The 23,641-nt window shown below is 44.3% G+C and overlaps 1 protein-coding gene and 1 long non-coding RNA gene across 4 annotated transcripts in view; one reads left to right on the top strand and one right to left on the bottom strand.

Annotated features, from left to right (window-relative positions):
- Positions 1-4,488: 4,488 nt before the first annotated feature.
- The window catches only part of exoc2 (exocyst complex component 2), a 34,529-nt gene continuing 15,376 nt past the window's right edge, over positions 4,489-23,641 (top strand). Inside the window, exons 1-6 of one of the 3 annotated variants that reach the window (XM_040183949.2) lie at positions 4,489-4,571; positions 12,847-13,010; positions 14,714-14,890; positions 15,914-16,040; positions 17,825-17,938; positions 18,906-19,030. In XM_040183949.2, the coding sequence (XP_040039883.2) occupies positions 12,893-13,010; positions 14,714-14,890; positions 15,914-16,040; positions 17,825-17,938; positions 18,906-19,030 (661 nt within the window). In that variant the 5' untranslated portion in view covers positions 4,489-4,571; positions 12,847-12,892. Of the gene's footprint in view, positions 4,818-12,846; positions 13,011-14,713; positions 14,891-15,913; positions 16,041-17,824; positions 17,939-18,905; positions 19,031-23,641 lie in introns of all 3 variants that reach the window. The other 2 variants (XM_078107902.1, XM_078107901.1) reach the window with 2 other exon arrangements.
- LOC120823721 (uncharacterized) lies at positions 20,244-21,069 on the bottom strand. Its single transcript, XR_005712872.2, has 2 exons — positions 20,931-21,069; positions 20,244-20,706 (listed from the first exon to the last, which is right to left on the bottom strand). It is a non-coding gene; the product is annotated as an uncharacterized LOC120823721 (long non-coding RNA).

Genomic DNA, 23,641 nt, shown 5'->3' with positions numbered 1-23,641 from the left:
AGAAAACATACATATACATATATATAACATTAGACCGCAGAGTGTACGATTTTATGCTCTCCTCTTGATTGCGTTTGGCTTGTGCCCATTCAGCACACATCGAACCCAGAGCTGCAACCAGGTCCACCTGTTTATAAAAACAAACAGCCGTGAACACACTCCGACCTGTCACTTCTCATCATGGAGCACACACTGAATCGGCGGCTTCAGTCGGTCTCTGTGGATGAACGCTGTTTCCTCCCAAAACGATGTCACTCAATTGTGGAGGGATGAACGGGTAACAGTGAAACAACCTTCGGGAAGACAGAATGTGTCAAAGGAAATTAATCTCTAATTCACGTCTTAAGCACCCTAGTGGGTTTTCTCTTTTGACTTTCTCGACTTTTCCCAGAGTGCTCCTCCAGGGTTCTCAGGGCCGACCCTGTCTGTGCCTCCCGAGACACTGCAGCCTGTTGTCTGGCCTGGGGGGCCGACGGAGTGGTGTTATGAGAAGGCAAAGAACATGTTGTGTTAACCTGGGTGGTAAATGCCTGAACATATTTGAGAAAATGCTCCTTTATACCTTCTCACACCTCTCTTTTTATTCAGATTCTCACACTTTAACTGCAGGAATTTGCCAATCTTTCCTGCGTCTAAAAGGTTGAAGGGTCAGTTCACCGAAAGTAAAAACATTTCACCCAAAAAGCAGTCTGAATATCTTTCCTATTACTGTGTCGATAGTCACGAGCACGGCCATTACAAAGAAGTCCAAATCCCCACAACTTCAATGTTTGGCTGGTAATTAAAGCGTTCGTATTACATTTCAATTAAACTCTTTGATCATGTGGTCACTAATAATCCACTCAATAAATTAGGTTTCAACTTACTGTAATTTTTGCAAAAAAATACAAAATCTGCTCCTAACTTTTAAAATTAAATTTGTATTTATTTGAGTTTGTTTACAGCCACACCACCGACAAAATGTAAACACAGAACCGTTCCTGTACTCAACATGAGTTTGCGTTCACCTCATGAACTGATTTCCTTGAGTGGGACGATTCAGGAGTTAAAAGTATAAATGTTCACCTTCTAGTCTAGAACTTTGTCTATACATTTGGTTTATTGAGTTTTATATGTTCATAACCGCTTCCTGTTTAGGCGCAGATGCTGAGCGGTGATGAAGCAGTAAGAACAGTGAGACTTAATGAAAATTTAATGGAATTTAAATCCAAAACAATGAGCTAAAACTCCCTTAAAAACATTTAGGGGAAGTGCAGAGTCAGGAGATAAGTCTTGTGTGTACAAGTGATTACTTTTACATTACATCCAGTCATTTAAGCCATCAATAAAATGAACCCATTGAGGGTAAATATTAATAATATTATTCGCATTGGTATAGTTCTGTCGAACAGACCTCGCCATAAATAGTTTTCTTTGGAACTCAACTGACGAAATGGTTCCTGGGAAAACTGCTGACAGAATGCTCTGTGGATTATCTTGAGAAGGAACAAAGACATTGCAAAACAAGACTTGTTGTACCGAGTCTTTAACCAAAAAGGTACCAGGGATCACTGGATGTCTATGATACCTTCATGATTCATCCAAACCGTCAGCACAAATAGAAATATCAGTATGTGTGACTTTGTTGACCCATACCATTGTCATCACGAGCATGCCCGTGTTTGCGTTTAGCTCAAATACCGCTGATCTAAATGAAGCAGCAAGTGATTTTATTGAAACATCAAATGAAGCAAAAACGTTATGGCTGCCGGCATCTCCATTGCAAAATACCAGTGTAAATAATTTTGTTGTAATTTGGTTTAACTAAGCCTTAAGGTCACGGGAGAGCTGCCATAAGATAATCATACTAAATGATTTTTCTCTACCTTTTTGTAAAATGATTCCTGAACTTCCGCCCTCCATCCCTCCATCCCTTTAATGGTGGTGTTATGATGTGAAGAGCGCTCTGTTCCCCTTAACTCTCTCTCTCTCTCTCTCTCTCTCTCTCTCTCCCATTGTGTTCATTTGGATGCTTTTCCAAGCTAAGCCTGGCACAGGCCTGAATTTCCGGAGCCCAAATTTTGAGCCCAGTGGAGTGGACTCCTCCGGGAAAGGGGAGCAGCGGGAGATCAGCGCCACTCACAAGCAAAACAAACCCAAATATCGGGGGTTTATTTACAATATCCCTGTCTTATATTAACAGCACTGCTACAGGCTAGTGATTAGCCACACATGGGTCAGGAGTTGCTAAGCTTCACTTAACTTTCATTCGTCTACTAAAACATCCAAGTATTTATTGTGCGCTGTCGAGTTTTCTTGATGGATCGCAGCCAGCGATGGCACATGGAGCCACATATGGAGATATCATGCAGTCTTATGTTCTTAACAAAGAGCCGAGACCTGCCCAGGTTATTGAAATGTCAACACTGAGCATATGATCTCATTGCAGCGATCTTTGACATTGAGGGATTCATAGTTATTTGATGTCTTACAGTTGAAATGCCCTGCGCAGGAAGGAAGTGCTCACCCACTGGTCGCCTGTTCCATCTTCAGGAGCTCTACGGGAGGGAGGGGGGATTTGAGTGCAATATTTACAGTGACCTTTTCCTCTCACTGGCCAGGGGCCCATGGGAAAAAACTAGAGAGGACAAACAATGAACAATAGGGTTCAGGGATGAGCAATGGTGCCAGCGCGGCATGTGCCATCACGGGATGTGGATCGCAGAGGGTTGGGGGGGTCACGGCAAGGATCGAGGCACGAGCAGTGTCCCATAGGAGCACCCCTGGAACACCTGCTCGGAGAGCCTGTGCTATTTAAAAAACACAACATTCCATCACGTATGGTTAGATCAGTGAATATAATAGAAACAGAGGGTAAGCCACTAATCACTGCCACTTAACTGTGCAGCATATTTAGAGAGAGGGTGCGTAGAGAGGGTGCGATGGGAAAACAAGGTTGGCGGTTCGAGCCCTGGCTGCTCCATGTCCCCTGTCGAAGTGTCCCTGAGCAAGACACCTAACCCCTGATTTCTCCCCGGGCAATAATGTAAAAAGCCATGGGTTAAAAAATGCAATGTTAGTCGCTTTGGATAAAAGCGTCAGCTAAAATGACATGTAATCTTTTTACACTTTTTTTTTAAATAGAAATGAATATGACAAGAGATATTTTTGTTTTTTTACTTTACAGCTTTATTCTTAAGCTAAACTATCTCCTAAATGCACCATCATACTTAACAAATAGACATCAGAGCGAAAACAAGTCTCTCATCGTATTCTCTGTAAGAAAGAAAATTAGGGTATTTTTCTGATGTTGAACTGTAAACAACAGTACTGTCAAATGCAGAAGCTCATGTTCTTATTTCAATGGTGCAGGCTTTACCAGCGGGACTAAGATCAAAATCTTTTTCCTTCATTGATGTTGATGTTTACACAGACAAACAGGCCCTCTGCTGCATCAGCATCTGTGCAAACTCCAGAGTCACAGTTTGATCCTTCAATTATCAGATTACCCCGTATAATTGGACAATATTGTTTCCCCGGGGATTGGGCTTTGCCTTATCACAGAAATTCTTTCTGCCCTGCACAATTTGGTGAGATAAATGTAATGGTATCAGTGTTCTAGTGTGGGCCTGGGTGGTCTCTGTTGCATTTCTAATGATGCTGCGCCTTTCCCAGAACAAGTGGAAATACCTCAGTGATGCACCGTGAAAAGAGAAACGAGGAAAGGAGCAAAGCTCCCACTGGGCCGCAAAATTCTCACACAAAGGACATCCAACACTTGCGAGGATCATGCAGTCCAATAATACTGCTTCTGCTTAATCTTACATCCACTCTGAGCACCAACTAGATGACCCTTGGATCAACGGCTCATTAGATGTTGTTACAGAACACAGCATCTTCATTACTTCTTAAAAAAGGCCTTAACGACAGAGTTGCAGAACGAACAATAAAGAACTGGTTAAAGACAATAAAAAATGTTTGCTTGGGCAGTTATTATTAAGAATGAGTATAATTATGCAGTGGTAGAAGTGTACATATACTTTATTGCAAAAATGGCAATATTACAATGTAAAACCACAAAGTGAAATTATCGCATTCATAATTATGCAATAGGAAACTTACAGCATTAACAGCAAAGTGCCCCTTCAGTGTCAAAACCTGGCATTATTTAGAGCAGGCTCTTTTAACAACTCCTGAATTATATTATACTATTTGATTATTATTGGGGAGGCATTGACACCTTTTAAAGTGTTGCAGTTTGAGGTAGTAATAATTTGGGATAGTTTAATCAATGACGAGCCATCATTATCAAATGTCAGATGAATGAAGTGGACAGTAATTGCTAATGACATTTGTGAATTGTGAACTATTCAAGTCATTGAAATGTATTATGGTTGAATACATCGAATATTTAAAAATATAGTATATGCTGTCATAGTATTTTTTCTTGAAAATATGTGTCGTTCAATAATAGAGTAGTAATTTCAAGTAACGTTTCAGTTTTATTTTGAAGGCTGAGGAAGGCTGAGACCGGAGGCCGGAAGTACTCACCGGATACAGGAAACGGTCGCTGAAGCTCCACCGCAGAAACTGTAAGTTACCATTTTATCCAACCTATTTACCTCTTAAGTGCTCCAGGTAGGGTCAAACTTATTCTGGTAGGATAGGTGACGATATATGCGTGTTGTAATGATCACGACGAATACATGTGACAGCCACTGCTAACGTTAAATCTTCCGCACAAACGAATAGCCTCCTAGCAAACACAGGTTAGCCTAAGCTAACGTTAGATGTCGGATTCGTCAACAGCGGTGGTTTCCTTTCCTCTAAAATCCCCGGTGGGTTGTTTAGCTCGAAGCACCGGGCGACTGTGACAGCAAACACAACCGGCATATCCAGCCGTTGCAACGTCTCAAAGGCAGTTGTGATAACCTGAACCCTACTGCATTGATACGTCCTCCACTTTAAGGGCAATGTTGTGTGTGTGAGAAGAAGATCACGTTAGATGTTAAAGTCTTCTGCCACAATTGGCAGGTTAGTTCCGCATCAAGCGGTCAATATTTTAATATGTTCTGTCGACTCGTATCGTCAGTGTAATTTAAAGACAATTGTCTGTGAGGCTTAAAGCCCCTAAAATGACTTTTTCTCCCAGCGGCAACTCGAACTTTATCGAAAGCCATTTCTCTAAATACTCTGGACAATACGCAGAGCTTTCCCTGCAGTATATCAAACCCAAATAGAACAGTATCTTTTTTTCTTTTCTTCTCCTCCTCCGGTCCTCCATCCAGCCGCGGGTTCATCGCTCACATCCAGTGAAGCAAACGCAATAGTGTGATTGTCCTGACCCGAAACAGCGCACATCCGTTCTTGAGCGGTGTGTGTAACGGAGAACCTGCAGAGTTACTCATTGCCAGGTGGCAGGATTTCTATAAACACTTTGCAATCCGTTCCAGTGTAAACAGAGGAGCCGACTGGCCTTTAACGCAGTAAATAATGATTGCCTATAGCGCTCTACCAAAACAAAGAAAATGTGCTGGAATTAGCACCTTTTTTATACTTGTAACAAAAACCTTCCATGCACCGATGGTAATGAGCAACATGAAATGATCACACCGAAGTCCTTATATGACTCAGAAAGGGAGCTTTGAAAGACACTTTGATGAGGATAAACATCAGGATGAATACATCACTACCTCATCGATTGGACATGGCTTTCTGGTTTATATTTAATGACAAATCATCTTAACATTTCATTAAGCAGCATTACTGCCGTGCCATTAGTATACGTACGTCACCAAGTTGTTTATCATTAGCATAATTAGTTATTTGTCTGTTTTGCAAATTGTAAATCAGCCCTGGCCTTCAGGAAGGATCTACACAAGTTTTTTCAGCATTTTGTATTTGGAAATATGGACTAGATCTGTAACCAATTATTTTCATCATTTTCAATTAGTTGATTATTGATCGATAATACATCAACTATGATGTATTCAAGTTGCTGGTTTTATTTGACCAACAGTCTAAAACTCAAAAATGTTCAGTTTCCTTGGTGTTTGCTCTTAAAAGAGTGTGTATCTAAAGAAGAAAATAGCGGTAATGAGCTCAGCTTTTTTTTTATTTTATTTTTTTTAGAAAAGTCGGATCAAGTTTATGTTACTCTGAAATCTAGAAAGCCCTGTTTAAGGGGTTAAGAGCATACTTACTTACTTAAGCCCCTACTGTTGTGATAAAGACACTCCTCTAAGCTGAGCCTCATTCAGTGAAGTGTTTTCAAACAGAAAATAGTCTAAGCCTCTATAATCTCTACTCTTGTGTACCTTTGTCAAATATTGTTCTAGCGTACTTTCTTTAAATGGGCGTTTTTAAGGGGGGACCACTTGTGTTTGTTTAACTGATTGATTGTTCGGGGGAGGGGGCCAGAGAGAGAGTAATTGATCGACAGGCCGGTTGGAGGCAGGCGCCACGTCGCAGTAATAAGTTGTCATCGAGCTCCTCCGTCATTTGCCTTGACATTAATGCTAACTGGTCCTCATCAGCCCATACAGAACTCTGTCTATCTCCTCCTCCTCCTCCCCTGAAGTCAGGCCGGGCTGGGGGATGGCGGGGCCAACGCTGCGCCGATCCATTTCCTGCCCCAGCCCCCCCCCCCCCCCCTCCTTCTCTCGGGGCTCTAATTGAAAAATTGGGTGGCCCTGCTTGTTTGTTTTGGTGGAATGCGGTGGGTGGTGTTTTTTTGGAGGCTTTTCCTCAGTGCCGCTGCTCCGTAGACCCCCAGGGTGAGTGGAGCCATGGTGGGTGGGGGAGGGGGGCGGGTCAGGCCCAGCCTTGTTTGGGGAGCGACACTTCTCTACCTCACCCTTGTCTGTCCCACCTGGTCGCCTCCTCCCTGCCCGACGGGCTCGCTGGGCCAGCGCCTGTCACGGATGGTTTCTGTGACCCGGTCAGACCTGGACGGACACAGCAGCTCCCTGAGAGCGGCTCGGAGAGAGCCGCCCAGTAGCAAGAGAGTGCGCTTATTTAGAGTAGATCCAACCAGGATTTGGTGGGTGTAGAGGGGCACCGAATGGATCTGTTGTTGAAGTATTTATTTGCCATTGGTCTCTGACTTCTTGTGTACTTGGTGCTTTTTGCTGTTGTTTGGTAAGAAACGGAACGTTTAGGGCTGTTTGTCAGTTTAAACTGTTCTAAACTACTTTTTTAAAGGCATGACAAAATTATTATTTAAGTAAAATCGCTGCCCTAATTTATTTTTTAAATTTAAATTTCCAGTTGTATAGTTATTAACTTTGCCTGGTTTCAACATCTCAAATGCTGAAATATGTTTAAGAAATATATATATTTTAAACATTTATCTCATGTTATACCTTTTTTGAGTGTCTAGTAACATTACTTTTGTATTTTAAATGTTTGGCCGTTATGAACTGTTGTCCAGACAAAACGGCTTGAAAACCTCCAGGAAATGGTGATGGGCGTTTGGCAGTATTTTCTGATACTGAACAAACAATTTATGACAAATTCACAACTTAACGACAATTGACTATTTGCAGCAATTTAGAGGATAAACGAGTCGTGAGTACGATAATGAACCTCTTAATTATTTGCATGTTGTTGCAGAGCTCCTGCTAGTGTGTGACTGTGAAGACTGTTCTCACGCTGGTGTTTTTTCTTAATATAAGCCAGCAGTGATGCGGCCCGGCTCAGGAAGGTTCACATCTCTCCATCTCGCCATGTCACCGGGCAAAGCCGCCTGTCTCCAGTCCCCTAATCCTCTGAAAACATCTCCCTGCCTTTGCGGGCCTGTACTTCACATTTCTGTTTGTTATTCGAGGATTTTCATGTGGGAAATTGGGGACTTTGCTTCGTCAGGCCTCGCTCTCAAACAACACTTGAGACCGACAAACAAACAAACAGACGGCACCAAAAATAACAAAGCTTGTGGGCAGACAACATGACGGTCGGACGGAGAGCCAGAGGCACCAATCAGATCCCCCCCACTGCTCCTCCCCCCGCCTCCCCTTTGTCCTGAGAGAATCTCTCCATGAGCGCCGGGGCCGTCCGCGAGCACGAGAGATGCTGACTCACCGCGGGAAGAATGACGACCGGACGGCGGTCGCGGGTCTGTTTGCCAACACAACCTGCGCACTTCCGGCCGATGGGATCCGTTGGGAACGGCACGCGATGCAGTCAACGCGCGTTACGGTCACATTGCGGTGGCTGCTGGCGAGCCCGGCTGCGAGCAAACACTGCGGGGGATTGTTCAAAGCGTCGGCCGGTCCTCATGATTAGACCAGTCCGCTGGGGCCGGGGTCGATGTTTGGCCCCTTCTGTCCATTCAGAGGGGTCTGGAGGGGGACCTTTGATGAAATCTAGTGATTGTGTAATGTTGGGAAGCACGGAGCGAAATGGTGCGAGTGTGTTGGTGTCGTGAGGGGGCCGGGGGGGGCTGATGATCTGTCTAAATGGGTCCCTTTGTGCCCCCTAAACCCATCACACACTCTCCCTTCTCTCACACACACACACACACAAACAGAGGTGCCAATCACTGCCACATGTGAGTCACCTTTGAGCTCAGACCTGCATGTGATCTGAGGCATAAACGCCTTATTTAGGAGCCGGCCGTGCGGCAGTTAGATGGCTTCCCGTATTCGTGGGGCTGTAGAGTTTGTCATGTTTTTGAAGGTGCAGAAATAAGATTCTTCTTGTTTTTTTTTCAAACCAGATGTTTCTCTCAGGTATACAATTACCTCATTCCCTTTTATTTAATAGTACAGAGCAGAGACTGGGTGAGTGAGATGAGGCTTGGCTCGCGTTAGATCTGCAACTGATAAATGTTAGTGTTTCCCATAAACTTGAGGAGCTTCTTTATTAATTATTCCTGAATGAATGGGATATCGGATTTCAGATACAGGGAAAAATGTCCATCACAATTTTCCTGCGATGAAAGTGTCTAAAGTGACTAAATCAAAAATCCTTTCAAGTCATTTCTATAATTATAAAATTCAACTTTTTCTTCTAATTTCAGTTTCAATTGTATGCTATTGTTAAGACTTTCAATGGAATCTTACCTTGTTGATTTCATGCCTATTGTAAAATCTGTATATTTGTATTTGTCAACTCGTATTGTCGACTTGTTTTTACAGCAATCAGTTTTTCTATTTTATATGTGATTTTAATATCACATTAATCTGATATTGATTTTAACACAAGGAAATCTACATTTGCTGTTGCATTTTTTATAGCAAAATACACACAATATTCATCCCAATTTCCCAAAAAATATTTTGAGCTGTATATCATATTTTGTTTGCTGTAGATGCTCTTCCATTCAGGCCAATTAGTATTCACGTTGTGCTGGGAACAAGCTTGTGTAACGGGTCAGACGGTTTCCCAGTAAATAAAAAAGACTGTTCGATGCATCAGAATGTGAGACTCAAACACAAAGCGATCGACAACAATAGTTGTGATTATGAAATGGTTTTCCAATATTTTCCTTTTTTGCGCTGATTGTCTCAACTGTAAAACGTGACAAAGGTGACAAAAGCAGTAAACTTTTCTCTGAGCTTTAATAGAGAGTCTTCCGTGTGTGTCTGCACGCCCCAGCACAATGCTAAGGAAGGGACGTGGAAGGTCCCAAGCCTCAGACTTCCACAGATTAGAGCTACTCAGCCTCCAGTGAAAACAAACCTGCCTCTTTATCCCGATCCAGAGGCTGCAGAGGCTCGCAGCATCATGCACGAGAAGACAAATCGAGTGAGAGAACATGTGTTGTCGTTGATTAAATGTAGCGATCACAGTCTTAACGCAACACACGTTGGAAGAAGGTTAGCTTTATGGCTGTGGGGATCTTCTAATGCCACCTACAGGTCGATGCGTTAGTTCCTCCTGCCGCCGACCTCGCAGGTTTCCAGTTGATGCTCTTCTTTTGTTTTCCTCTCCATGCTTCTTTGAGGAAAAACTCACTCAGTTTGTCCCCCGGTCTGTAAGTTTACAATGTATTTGTGGTGGTGTGTGACATTCAACTTGTGCAAGAGTCCGCTCCATTGTGTGTGTGTGTGTGTGTGTGTGTGTGTGTGTGTGTGTGTGTGTGTGTGTGTGTGTGTGTGTGTGTGTGTGTGTGTGTGTGTGTGTGTGTGTGTGTGTGTGTGTGTGTGTGTGTGTGTGTGTGTGTGTGTGTGTGTGTGTGTACGTACGCTGGCGTTGGAGAGGGGTCTGGGCAGTGTTCCCGTGTCCATGCACAGCCCCCAGAGTAAAGTAAACACAGCGGCTCTTTTCTCATCCCAGCCGTCAGCAGGCTCTCCCCAGGCCCGCGCCAGAGACCACACACCCAGACCACACACACACACACACACACACACACACACACACACACACACTACCCAGACCTCTCCGCAGATCCTTCCACGTACTCGCAGATACACACAGACCACACAACACCAGCTCGGGCCCCTCGCACGCAACCTTGCTGAGATGTCATTCTTGCCTGCGAGTGTGTGTGTGTGTGTGTGTTTGTGCACGTGTATTTCTTAGATGAGGGGGAGTGGGGTCGGAGGGGGTAATCTAGAAACACTCGTTGAAGCCAAATCCGAATAGTACAAAGTAAAGATCTGCAGACCCGTAAGGTGATGAGGGGTGTAGCGAGGTCTTGTTCTGGGCCCGTTGACCTCTTATCTCCTTCGTGTCAGACCCTTAGCCCCTCCATTTCCTCCGACAAGCTCGTGCAGAAGCAACAACATGGGTTAAATCCCGTTGGAGCTTTCTCGTTAACTCTGGGATGTCAAGGCGGCGGAGGGGGGAGGGTGGACATGGGGTGGGGGGGGGGGGGGTCTGTGGCAGAGTTTTTTTCTCTGAACGGCTCCGACTCCAGGACGTTTCTAGGTCAACGCGTGTGCTGCTGTCCCACTCCAAGCTTTTAATGCTACTGTGTTGTGCCCAACTTTTCTCTACTTATTTTCCTACCATTTAAAAATACATTTTACTTATTGCCATGAGCCAAATATCATGTTTTAGCAGCTGGCATGATTTGTTGGCTCGTGGGCACTTGTGGGCACCGTGTTAACAAGGTTTTCATTATATATTGTGTAACAATTTCACTTTTAACTGATTTCTCTAAATGAATAGATGAGAAATAATAATTCGAGGTTCACAAAATGCAGACTCCAATTAAAGTAATTGTGGCCACATGTATTTTATATTAAGGTATACCTGCCATTAGCTTTTTTTAAATGCAGGTTTTAATAAAAATTTATAAAAATACAATTTTACTCTACCGTGATTGTACTGTTCAGGTTATTTCTCAAACGTGTGAAGTCAATGACATTAATTTTAACATTACAGAAGTCCCAGCTAAACTGTCCTGGCTGCATTAGATTAAGACTCTTTTTTTGACACTTTTTAGAAAATATATATAGATGGTGTGTATTTACAGTCCAGTACAATAACACCACAGACTCAATGCCAAACAGTTTGCATGTGGCCCTGCAGTTTAAAGTCAGCGAGCGTCTCAGATTGCAAAATAGCATCATAGTGCAATTCTCTGAAGATTGTTTTCATTATCCATTGAGGAATGACTTCATAGTTTAATTAATCATTTAGTCTACCAATTGTCAGAAAATAGTGAAAGAGGTCCATTAGCTCAGAGTGACGTCCTCAAATGTATTACTTTTTCCAACTTTACGGTAAAACTCACTACTGACTCCACTACCAAATAGTTACAACAGTTAAACAATAAATAAAAGCAGAACATCCCTGCAGATGAGATCACTCCTATAAAATCGAATAATTGTTTCAGGTTCACATCGTTGAAGGGTCATGCAACAAACATAATTATAAAATATTTATATATATTACTAAAATGACTAATAAATATCTAGACTAATTGTTGAAGTTGTTTTTTTAAGCCATAACATGAATTCCCATATCTCACCTGTTCTGCTTTTCATATTTGAAACCAAAATACGTTGACGTTTAGACTCTCATGCTTCACCAAATAAACAATTTGAAGGTCTCCCCAGCAGGTAGACGAGTCAATGTTGTGCCCTTTGGGTCTTATTCCCTTTGACCTCGGTGCCCCTATTGGCACTTGGAAGTCGTCCGGCGCCTCCGTCATGCATTTGACGAGTGACCGGATGAGCGTACACGTTTTCAGGTCCACTCCGTGTGAACTCCTGCATTGTTTATAGACAACGTGTTTTGGCTCCGGAGCGAGAGCGCGGATGCTTCGTCTAAACTGAGAGTCCGGACCGGTCTCCACCCCCTCCCCCCCCGCTTTTGAGACCTGGCAGTAATTTATTAGCAAACATCTGTGCTGCTGAAATACATCCTTTTGAGTCTTTTCTCTTGGAATCGCTGTCGTGAACTGATTTGCACGGGTGCGTCTTCGTTGGTACCATAATCTCCACTGCATTGTGTGGGCTTATGCAGAATGATTGGGGAGGCCAGGTTTATTTATCCTTCGCCGTGAGGTTTACATTCTTCCTTTCCTTCCAGCTCCTCTGTCTGCTCCTTCATTCTTGGCTCCCTTCTCTATTTTTCCTATTATCTGAGAGATAACTGCTGCAGTGCACACATTGTGCAGAGACCTATGGGCGGGACAATTGACTTTTTAAGACCTGGAGGGTCTTGGAGGTGTGTTGTTTGGTTGGTTGTTTGACAATCCTCAGTCAATTTTTACAGCAATGTTTAGGCTATTCTAGATATTAATACGCTTCCAGACTTCCAACTAATGGTTAAATACACAATGTATTGTAAATAATTATTCATAATGGACTATATGCCAATGAGATGTTGTTTATGTGTGTGGAGTTTCTTTTGAGTTGTGCGTTACTCACCAAACCCCCCCCCCCCCTCTCCCCCCGTCTGCTTTTCCAGGTCCAGGTGCTGATCTACCAGGTGTTGCTGTCAGCCTCAGTCCGCCATGTCTCGTGCCCGTCAGCCCCCGCTGGTCACGGGCATCTCGCCCAAGGAGGGCGCGGCTTGGACCAAAGTCACCATCCGCGGAGAAAACCTGGGGACGGGCCCAGCCGACCTCGTCGGTAACGCACTAATAAACAACAACACCAACCTCACGCGCACCTCCGTCTCGGTGAAGTGCTGAAGCCTCCATGTTTGATTATTCCAAACATTTTTTAGTGCTTTTGCCTACTCATGAATGCTTTTATATTTCTTTCTTTACCATCCTCCCGTTGAAATTTTTCTTAATAAAAAAGTGTATGCAGGAATGTAGATAAACACCTGAAGATAGAAACATCTAAATACTGCATATCTAAGTCATCAGGCAGATAACATGTCAATACATAATGACGTTTCATCTTAATTTTTTCCGTGCTTATTTTGTTCCAAGAGAGGAACACTGAATATAGTAGCTTTATTTTTGTCATCATTGCTTCTATAGGTATTCAGAATATTTGTAACGTGAGTCGCATTAACTGATTTTATTAACTTATCCGTCAACAAACCACAGCGGCCCTTTTTTAAACAGGGTGGTGTAACGTTTATTTTTGTTTATATGATACGTAAATGGTCAGGACGCCTGATTCCGTCTGTCCTCTGGAGGAAGAATTTCATCACTTTTTCACTATTTAGCTTTAATGTTCATAAGAATTTAACAAGCTGACTCAAAAGACCAAAGCTTAACCTAAAAATATAAATAAAATATTCATAACATCATTTGTGAATTCTTTGTGCATATTGAAAATATTTGATTTGAGTTGTTAAAGGGTTCAGCAAAAAATAAAAAGTCCCATTAGTGGTACCAAACAAAAATGTAATATTCAGATATTATATTGTAATATAATTCCATTTAGCTTTTTCGGTGACAGTTTTGCCAACTCTCTATGCAGCAACATTTTAGTTTTTGTAAATATTTAGGTGCTCTATGCCTAGTTTGAGAAACTCGAGAGATTATCAACATGCAGTTGTTGTTGTGTCCTTTCTCTTTTTTTCTTTTCATGAGCCACTCGGGTGGATTACCTCCATCTTGTTCTCGTTATGTTTTTCAACGTCAACCGTTTTCTGTGCCGATATTTTCCCTAATCTTCGCCAGGAAGCAGAGGTGGGGAGAGGGAGAGAGGGGGGCGGTCCAGAGGACTCCATGCCCAGCAATACTGGTCCATTTCTGGCCATGAGTGCCCCCGGGGTCCTGGAATTACACAATTAGTTATGCACAAATGTCTGCAAGAGCTTATGTATTAAAACAAAGGGGCCCGCAGAGCACGAGGCAGGAAATGGCACTCCAATTGTCATATTATTCACTATTCTATGGGCTATTTGTTAATCAGCTTTCACAGGCTCTTAATCATGTCAAATTACACACACATTAAGTTTTTAGTATCTCCTCGGCTGGAGGTGTCTGTAGTAATCCGCCCCGTCCGTCCCAAAGAGCTTTCAAGAGGGTTTAAAAAGAGGACGACAGATGTAAGGGCAGAGTGCACATTGTGCCAGTAATGGGCCACTTAGCGCTGAAGTGACACACGTTAACTTAAGAGAGCTGAGTGAGAGGAAGGGAGGTCACGGCCACCCGCACCCGTCGTGACCCCAACTTGAACTTTGACCCCGTCGGTGACAGTTTGACTAAACGCGCTGATAGACGGCAAATCTGTGTGAGCGCGCTCCTCTTGTTCCAGATTGTCTGTGTGTGTGTGTGTGTGTGTGTGTCGGTGCTCCATGCTGTTTATTTGTGCTGTCTCACCTATTTCCCCCCTCCCCTCCCGCCCCGCGCCCCTCTGGTCCCTCTCAGGTCTGTCGATCTGCGGCCATAACTGCCTGCTGACAGCCGAGTGGATGTCAGCCAGCAAGATAGTGTGCCGCGTGGGTCCTGCCAAAGACGACAAGGGGGAGATCATTGTCAATACGAAGTCCGGTGGTCTCGGCACCTCCACCGTCTCATTCAAACTGATCCGACCGGAGAGGATCGGTAAGACCCCCCTGACTAGACATCGGCTCGGTAGTTTTTGGGGTTCTATTTTATAATTGGATAAACTGTTTAGTCTATTAACAGGTCAGAAAAATAATGAAAGTGCATTTCAAAAGTTCCCAGTAGATCTTCAGATTCAAGGAGCTGTAACTAGCATTTTGACTTGATAAACAATTAGGAAAAAAACAATTATTTAGCTGATAAGGTTTATTATTGTATGGTTTGTTCCAGTGGGCTTTACAATCTGTGTGACACCTTCTCTGCTTGCAACCCCAATTCGGAAAAGGGTTTTTGTCTTTCAAAAATCTTATCAGGATTCAGAAAAATAAGTCAGAACCCACAGGAAGAGCAACAGCAGAGGAACCCTAAAGGGCACTCAGGTTTTCTGAAAGAACACATTGAATTAGACTAAACACAAGCTCATAAAAAAGTGTATTGTTCAAGCCCTTGGCAACACATATTTGCACTGACAAAACATGCTGGAAATGGATGAAACACAAAGCGAAAACCAGATGAACCTAACTAGTCGTGTAACTATAATTGTTGATTTAAATATTAACATCATTCCAATTTTACTTTAAATAGTGATTACACAAAGCATTAGACACAGTGACCTGTGTGGCCCCAAACTTCAATCATTCGCGAATGTGTTTCTAATATTTGCTTGTTTTATTTATTTCAAGGTTCTCCTAAATGCAATACGTGCGTTGTCGAAATGAGAAGAGATGTCATCTTCATTTACTTCTGTTTCGCCTGTGTGCATTTAGTTCCTAAAGTGCGTTGAGGTTCCTCTGCGACTTCAGACGACCTCCAGTGCAAACCCCAAACGTGCACAGAGAGGAGTCCACAAGAACTGCATTGCTTTAATCACAAAAGGGAGAAACAAAGTTGAAACATTGACTAGAAATATGGGGCTTTGCAGAACTATTTGTGTTTGATCGAGTGTAGTCTGTGTGTGTGTGTTTGTGCACTCCTGTGATGTGGTGTGATGTCTCTCCCCTCCCGTCCCGCCCTGTCCTGCAGGTATCCTGGACCAGTCCGCCGTGTGGGTGGATGAGATGAACTACTACGACATGAGGACCGACCGCAACAAAGGCATCTCCCCCCTCTCTCTGCGACCCAGCAATCCACTGGGCATCGACATAGACAAGTACAGCCGGAGAGCACGCGAACGCACGCACTCAAAGCCGGCACAATCACACCGCTGTAAACACACGCTCGAGTCATTGAGTCATGGTTTACATCCCTAAACAGAAACAAACTCTCCCCATATGCAGGCGTTTGAAATATTATGCCGACACAGCAATGGCTGAGCGTCCTCTAAACCGCCGCTCACAGGGAGTGGAAACAGAATAATTGTGTATAAAGCAGAGAGCACAGCGATTTGAAAGGGATTTGGAAAGAACCAAGGCAGCGACCCACACACGTGTTTTGTGTACGGCCGGAGCAGGCGGCACAGCGCCGCCTCCCACGCGCCGGACAGGGAATGCAGTGGTTGTAGTGCATTAGTTTGCTGTGTCGGGTTCTGGCATTTCTGGGTTAGCGTTTGTTTGGTTAAGAGGGGCCGGGGGCAAGTGACCGCTCGTGGCCAGAGAGGAGACCCCCATAGTCAGCCTGTAGCGTTTCACCCGCCTCCCGGGGTCGCTTCGAAACGTCTGCCATAAAAAAAGCCCACACGCTTCTCCTTGACAGCAACGTGTTTATCTGATACGGGGAGAGTTGTAGCGTCAAAATACTCGGAAACATATTCAAGCGGATGGGAGATGTTTTCTTCAGCAAGAGTGCTTCACTCTTCTGCGCATCTTTGTACGGTGAGGTCACCGGATGGTAAATCAGCTGTAGATCTTCCCACCGGCTGTCTGCGAAGTCCTACTTGGCCTCAATATGATGTAAGCGGGCAGAGAGGGGAGATTGAAAAGTCACCACGTTAAAAAAAGGCTTGTATCATGAAAGCTGGTTATAGCTCAGTATTCAATAAAAGCATCTTTGCAATTACTTTTACAATATTGCTGCAGTCACTTCTATTGTGAATGATGTGTAACTAGCAGTTGATGACTAAGGGCTTTTCTATTTAGGGCAGTCCTCACGTTTTCACAGCACAACTCACTCATAAGTAAAACACAGTTGGAGGTCACCGGAAACACGGGGAAGCTTTCATGTTTTATGAGGTAAATATGACCAATCCAGGACTGAAGAGCAATCTCCCTCATCTGGTCATTTGGTCCACATTCCACAGTCAGAGGAAAGAACTGAGAACCCGTCAGCTGTGATTGTTCAGCAGACTGAACACGACGGCCCTCTTTTCAAATGCAGTCACTAACACTTAATTTCACCCCGTGGAAATAAATGGGAGTATAAATGTCATGCATTACACATCTGCAGCTTGGAATTTCTCTGCTTGCAGTCAAGATATTTATGCGTCACGAATTGTATGTTTTTATGTGTTTCACAGACCTCAAACCGTAATGCTGTATTGCCTATGTGACGTCTTTTCTACGTGTGTGTGTGTGTGTGTGTGTGTGTGCGCGCGCGCATAGCCGCACAGTGGGTGGTGGTGGGGGGGGGGTTGGGTTTGTGTAGGCCACGGGTCATTAGCAGAGATCAAGCTTCCCTAATGAGTGCAGGGTCCTCCAGGGGCACCCAGGCACTTCCCACGCCGAGCTCTCCCAGCCCGGGTACTTTTTGGCTGCATACTGCCCCCTGCTGGACAGACTCGCCCAACTTCACATATTTGATCCCACCATTTAAACAATTGCAGCGTATTCTCACTTATAATTTGTCATTACTATGTTTCTACATTTATTTGTCTTATACTTTTTATCCTCTTTGTTTTTGAGTGATTATACTGCACACTTTCTCTTGTAGACGTTTTATTACAGATGTAGATGTTCTTGCCTTACGTCCGCGCTCATCTTTGTTTACCGGTCTTTTCAGAGGGAAGCTCCCACAGAAAGACATAGAGCTGACATTTCCAGGAATGAGTGGAGACTTCACCAGTGAGAACTTCTCCGCCACCTGGTACCTCATAGAAAACCACATGGGCTCCAGGTAGGTCCTTTTATTGATCACCAGCCCTCCGCTGCCGTCCCTCAAAGCTCTCTGGAATGCAACATCCGTTTTTAATGAAGTAACAAGTCAAGATACACAGAGAGTTCCAAAAACCAAAGTCAAGCTTCTGGGATTCACTTCCTGGTCACTGTGCTAGACATTCCTTATGGTTTGTTGCAGTAACGCTCCCGGCTAGCAGGTGAGATCATAAAGATCATTGCAGTGAAGCTATTCGTTATTAATAAATCTGCAACAACTTCGTACCTATTTAAACTGTCGGGGACCAGACTCTCCAGGGTAGATGCTTTCCGCTGTCTGCTACTCTTCTGTCATAGTAAACTGTTAACATTAGTTTTTGGTCTGTCGGTCATAATGGCGTAATGAAGAAAATTATTAAAGGACAATTGATTATGACAATAATCTTTAGTTGCAAATGCAGAGAATTTGTCATGCTTTGTTTTTGGAGACATTCGTCTCCACATTTGGCCCTTCTGAGAGCAGTGAGGTATGCAGACAAGGGTGACCCAAACGCCCTGAGCCGGGTTGAATGTCACATCAGGGCAGGGAAGAGTTATTTTGGACTCTCCTGGCTTCCTGCTTAGCCCTCCAGTAACCCAGACCCCAGGATCCAGCGTGACCAGGGGCCTCTGTTTGGTCCTCGCCGGGTGACTGTTTTTTTCCTGCGGAGGAAGCGTCACTCAGGACACACGCACATACTCACTTCAACCCAATGTTTGTGTGCGATTGTGTTTCTGAGATGCATGGTTTTGGTTTTGGTTTTGATCTTTATGTTTTCCTTCTGGTGCTTTTCTTTATTCAAGTTAAGAATCCTGAGCAATTTAAAGGCATCACCGTTAGCTAATTTCATGGGTATTTGTTCAAAAAACGTATGGACATCCTTTTAATAGCCTCAGACAAACAACATGGAAGGTCTCAGTATAACCACATGATCGTTTTGTTTCCTTAGTTTTGAGCAGTTGAAGATGGCAGCCAATAACCTGAAGAAGCAGGCCACTAAGAAGAACGAGGGCAGTCTGGCCTACGTGAAAGGAGGCCTCAGTACGTTCTTTGAGGCCCAGGACGCACTGGCAGGTGAGAGGGATTAACACATTTTTGTGTGCTATGGAATTGCAATTAATACACAAACCTCCATATCATCACTCTTCATCTCAGCCCAGAAAAGAGCTTTTGATTGTTTGGAAAGCGCGCAAGTGTGTGTGTCAGGATTTTGTTTCCCTCTCCGCACGCGGTTTAGCAGCGGTTGATTAAAGGGGCTCGTTTGGCCGTTGTGTGAAAATCCTCCACTTCATATTACAGCTTCACCAGCCAACCACAATACTGCTAATTCAGCTTCATCAAAATGAGATCAGCTCTCGTCTGTCGCACAAAGTCTCACTCCAGTCTCCACACACACACACACACACACACACTTTTGGCTAAGTGGACCTCCAGATGCCAAGACAATTTCAAGGTAGCAGAGACTGACTGACTGCTGTCACTCTGCCAGGTACTCTGAATCAATTGTTCGCTTCATCATTCATAATTTTGTCTGTTTACTCTCTCCTCCCGCCATAGCCACTCAGTTACTTCCCCTTACTATTTATACGTACACTTCTCTGCCCCCATCATTATTATTATTGCTTTCCGTATGTTTGTGCCCCGGTTCGGAGAGAGTCAATGTTTTCATTGTTAGTGGCTGAATCTAAATAAACGGAGCAGCCCAACACAATGCAGGCCACAGTATTAGGACTGATAGTGCTGATAACAGACCCAATATGACCAATGGGAACAATGCGCGGTCATTCTCACGTTCAGGCTGAGCGTGCCCACTGTGTGCCCACTGCCCCGATGGGAAATGTACAATCTCTACAGACGGCGGAAGCAGTACACTGTGGATGGACTGAAGTGACCTGTGAACCGAGAGGGCCTAATGGTGCTTCATGACTTGTGCGACAGGATGGGATTCACTTTATTGGCCTTATTACAAATAATTATGAGGTTCCCTGCTTGCTTTGCAACCTTTTTGTTTGGATAATTCATCTCAGAAATGGACCCCTGTTCATTGATTGTGTGTTTTCACTTGTAAATCTAAATATCGATAGTATATAGTAAGAAATATGAAAAAAAAATATTCTATATAAATATGTACAGTGAATCTGAAAAAGGTGGTGGCTGTAGAAAATAATAGTACTTAGATGTGAGGATGTTAGTCTAAGTGCTTCACATATACGTTATTTATTAACACATTTAAGAATACAATAGACCTTTTGAAACAGGTTAACCAACTAAAACCACAAACAATAATTAAGAGGTATTTTTTAATGCGATTAGTGGCAACTCACATAATGTAGGGCACCCAGAAAAAACACTGTAAAGAAAGTGTGGCCAACATGCTGACTCTGGTTAATGTTGTAGTTTGTGGCTTTGTTGTTCCAAACGGGTGAACCTCTAACATAATGGAACGAAATATCAAATGAATGTAACCCCTCTCCCTCCCCGGCGCCCTCCTCTTGAATCATTACAGCACTAGAACATCCTTTCTCTGCCAGCGTGGGACCGTCAGTCATTAAAAGAACGGATAGATCAGGTTGAGATGTTCTGTACACGAGGTCCGTTCGGCCAAACCGACATACCGGCCGACACGCCGCTGGCCGCCCGCCGCCTCCAGGCGGCTCTCCAGCTGTGTGAGCCACCGTCAATCCTTTCTTTGTCTCTCAGCGGCCTCTGGCAGGTCTCTGTTGTTCTACGTTGATCCAAATGACCCTCACCTGCGATGGAAGTTGGATGGAAGTGTGAAAGTTGAAGAGGAATAAGTATTGGGAGGAAAAAAAGGATTTAATAGGGCGCTTGTGTGTTCTCCTTGTTCAGAACGTTGCTGCCGTGCCTGCAGCCCTCTCAATCACCATGGAGACATTTTACTCTCCTGTTTATTTTCACTTTTCGCTCGCATGTGAGATTTTTATTGATGACTTCAATAGAAGTCTGCAGTTACCTTTTTGATGCAAGTGTACGGCTGCGGCCAGGCTGGAGGGAAAGAGCCAAATCTGGGGAAAGAAATGAGGCGGATAGAAAATATTTAGAGCAAATCGCACAACGCTGACTTCTATACCCGTGGGGTTTCTCTCTCTCTCCCTCTCCCCCCCCTCCCTCACCTACTTGTCCCCACTAATTGCCTCTTAATTGCTCTCCAGTACAGTTAATCATCTCCGACTGAAGTGGCGAAACAAGAGCCTGTGTCTCTTGTTATTGCACTATGAACCTTTAAGCACACAGTTTAGACTTTTGTATCTGCACTCCACAAATCGTGGTAATGACACTGCTGTTTGCATTAGTTCGCTCAATGTTGACTTTCAGCCAGCTTTTGGTGCTGTGGCCGTTTTCATTTGAGCTTCCAAAGTGCCGTTGAGCAGCGCATCGCCGGGTTGAATAAAAGAATAAATGGTCGCACAGTATAAGGAATGAGCCTCTTCTGGCTCATGTGCTTAACCAAATGTCACTATTGTTAGCACATTCTTTATTAGAATTAGATTTTCTTCTAATTGAAGCAAATTATCCGGACACGACCACCAGATGGACGTGAGGCCCGAGACTGATCTACTCATCAAGGAGATTTTACATCGACCAGATGAAAGTAGTTCAAACTGTCAAACCCGCATCTCACTGTGTACCAACTATAGAGAATGTTATATTTTTAAAATCACATTTAAGTTGGACAACTGTGATTTAAATTGAAGAAGTGTCACAATAAGGACTGCGTGTGTTTTGAATGTGGTTTGGATCAGTGGGGCAGATTAGAGTACTGTGTGTTCTCCATCTGAGGTTTGCTGCCCTGCCGAGGTACAAAGACTGGGCATTTAAACTACAGTATCTCCTTTGGAAGTGGTCAGATTTTTCTATGCTAGTTTCCCAAAAATGTGTTTGCGTGCCCCATCAGCAGATCTCTTGTTAAATATGATATTTTAGTTGTTTGAAGAAAGGCCGTTTTGAAGCAAAGAAACAAACAAAGCGCCACAGCCTGGTGAAAGGTTTTGTCCCGGCGACTGCTTGGTGGCGCGGCCTCGAGCCGTGACTCCGCGGCGGCTGATTGACTGACTGACAGTCCGTCACGGAGTCTGGGGTTGTTTCTACAAAAATGTTGAAATTTGAGATTTTTCATTGTTGTGTGAACAGGAAGTCTCCCAGTGATGCAGGAAACGGAACGGCTACCGTGTTCCAAAAATGCCAGATTCCCAGGGCCTATTCCCCCAGCGCCCAGCCCCGCCAGGAGTCAAAACATCTCCCGCTTTAGAATCCAGGGACACTGTATTTTTAATCTTATTCATTTTCTGTTCCCTCAATAGTTGCAGGAAGTGAAGCGGGAGCCGCAGCTCTTCCTCAGGTCCCGTCTGCGTGTCTTATCCGGACTCTGAGCTGATGTTTAGGTTAGCTGTGACGCCATGAGCCCTTCACCGTGTGACAGATGCAGAGGACACGCAGCTGGCAGGGCGAGGGGGGAAGATGGGGGGGGGACGTGAAGCAGACCTGCAGTGTGTGCGCGCGTGTGTGTGGGTGTGTGTGTGTCCTAGTCTTCCTGTGTGTCCAGCCCTATTAATCCTGTTCGTTCCCATATACACATTCACGTCTCCGTGCCTCCGTCCTCACCCGTGTTTTCTGCCGGGTTGTTGAGCAGCGAGGTCCTTGAGAGGGCCGGGGCCTTTTAGCAATACCTCAGTCTCTGCCTCGAGGCTTCTGTCTGTCAGAAGAGACCCATGTATTTATTTACAGAACCCCCCCCCCCCTTCGTCTTTGCCTCCTGCTCCCTCCGCCGTCTCCGAGCTCGGCTGACGGGGAGCATTTGTAGCTGTGTGGAGAAGAAGACCGGGAAGAGGAGAGGGCAGAAACTGCTTCAACGTTCTTCCTTTTTTCTTTTCCCGGTTTCACGTTTTTTTTGTCTGCCTGGTGCATATTTAAGTCGCACCCCAAGTATGCATGAGTAGGTCTCCTAAGCCCTCTCTGCCTCTCTGCTTCTCCTCCTCTCCGTCAATAAACCCACACTGCAGCTCTCAGCGCCCAGCGGCCCACTACTGCTCAGCATTTATTTGTTCACAGGGGCAGCCACTCGCTGTGCCCCTTCTTCTCTCTCTGTTTTTCTCCCCTCATTCTCTCTATTCGAAGTTCCTTCTCCCGCGTAAAGTGATGAATACAAGTCATCAGAGTTCTTTCAATCCGCCCCCTCTGCCTCACCCCTTAGCAAACAGTCATTTTTGGAATCTAGACCTCCAGCTTTGCTCTTCCAAATGTTATTATTTAGACTCGAGACCTTTTAGGTTCACATTACCTCCAGGTCAAAGGGCTCCAAATGTCCCAAGACCACAACACTGTGCTGTTAATGACTTCAGTTAGATGAATTGATTGAGTACAGTTAACGTAGGGACAGGGACACGTCGGCCGCTGCGTGGGAATAGGCTCAGGAGGGGCGGGCAGCATCTGTGGGCGGAGAACCGGCGGGGTTATCTCCCATCTATTACCGGGGTAGGCCCTGTTTATTGTTTTACCTTGGGTTCCTCAAATTGATTAAGTTCCTGTGTGAGGATTCCACGTTGGTAGGAACAGAGTAGGAACCTGTTTTTGGTTCTTTTTTATTTTTCCACATTTTTCCACAACTAAAACACCCATGATAATATGATATAAATAATCTATATAGATTTATGTTTATGTTCTCCG

This window comes from Gasterosteus aculeatus, chromosome 8, assembly GCF_964276395.1.
Source record: "Gasterosteus aculeatus chromosome 8, fGasAcu3.hap1.1, whole genome shotgun sequence".
Lineage (NCBI taxonomy): Eukaryota > Metazoa > Chordata > Actinopteri > Perciformes > Gasterosteidae > Gasterosteus > Gasterosteus aculeatus.
The sequence above is the reverse complement of the archived record's forward strand: the minus strand, read 5'-3'. Positions and strand labels throughout refer to the sequence as shown.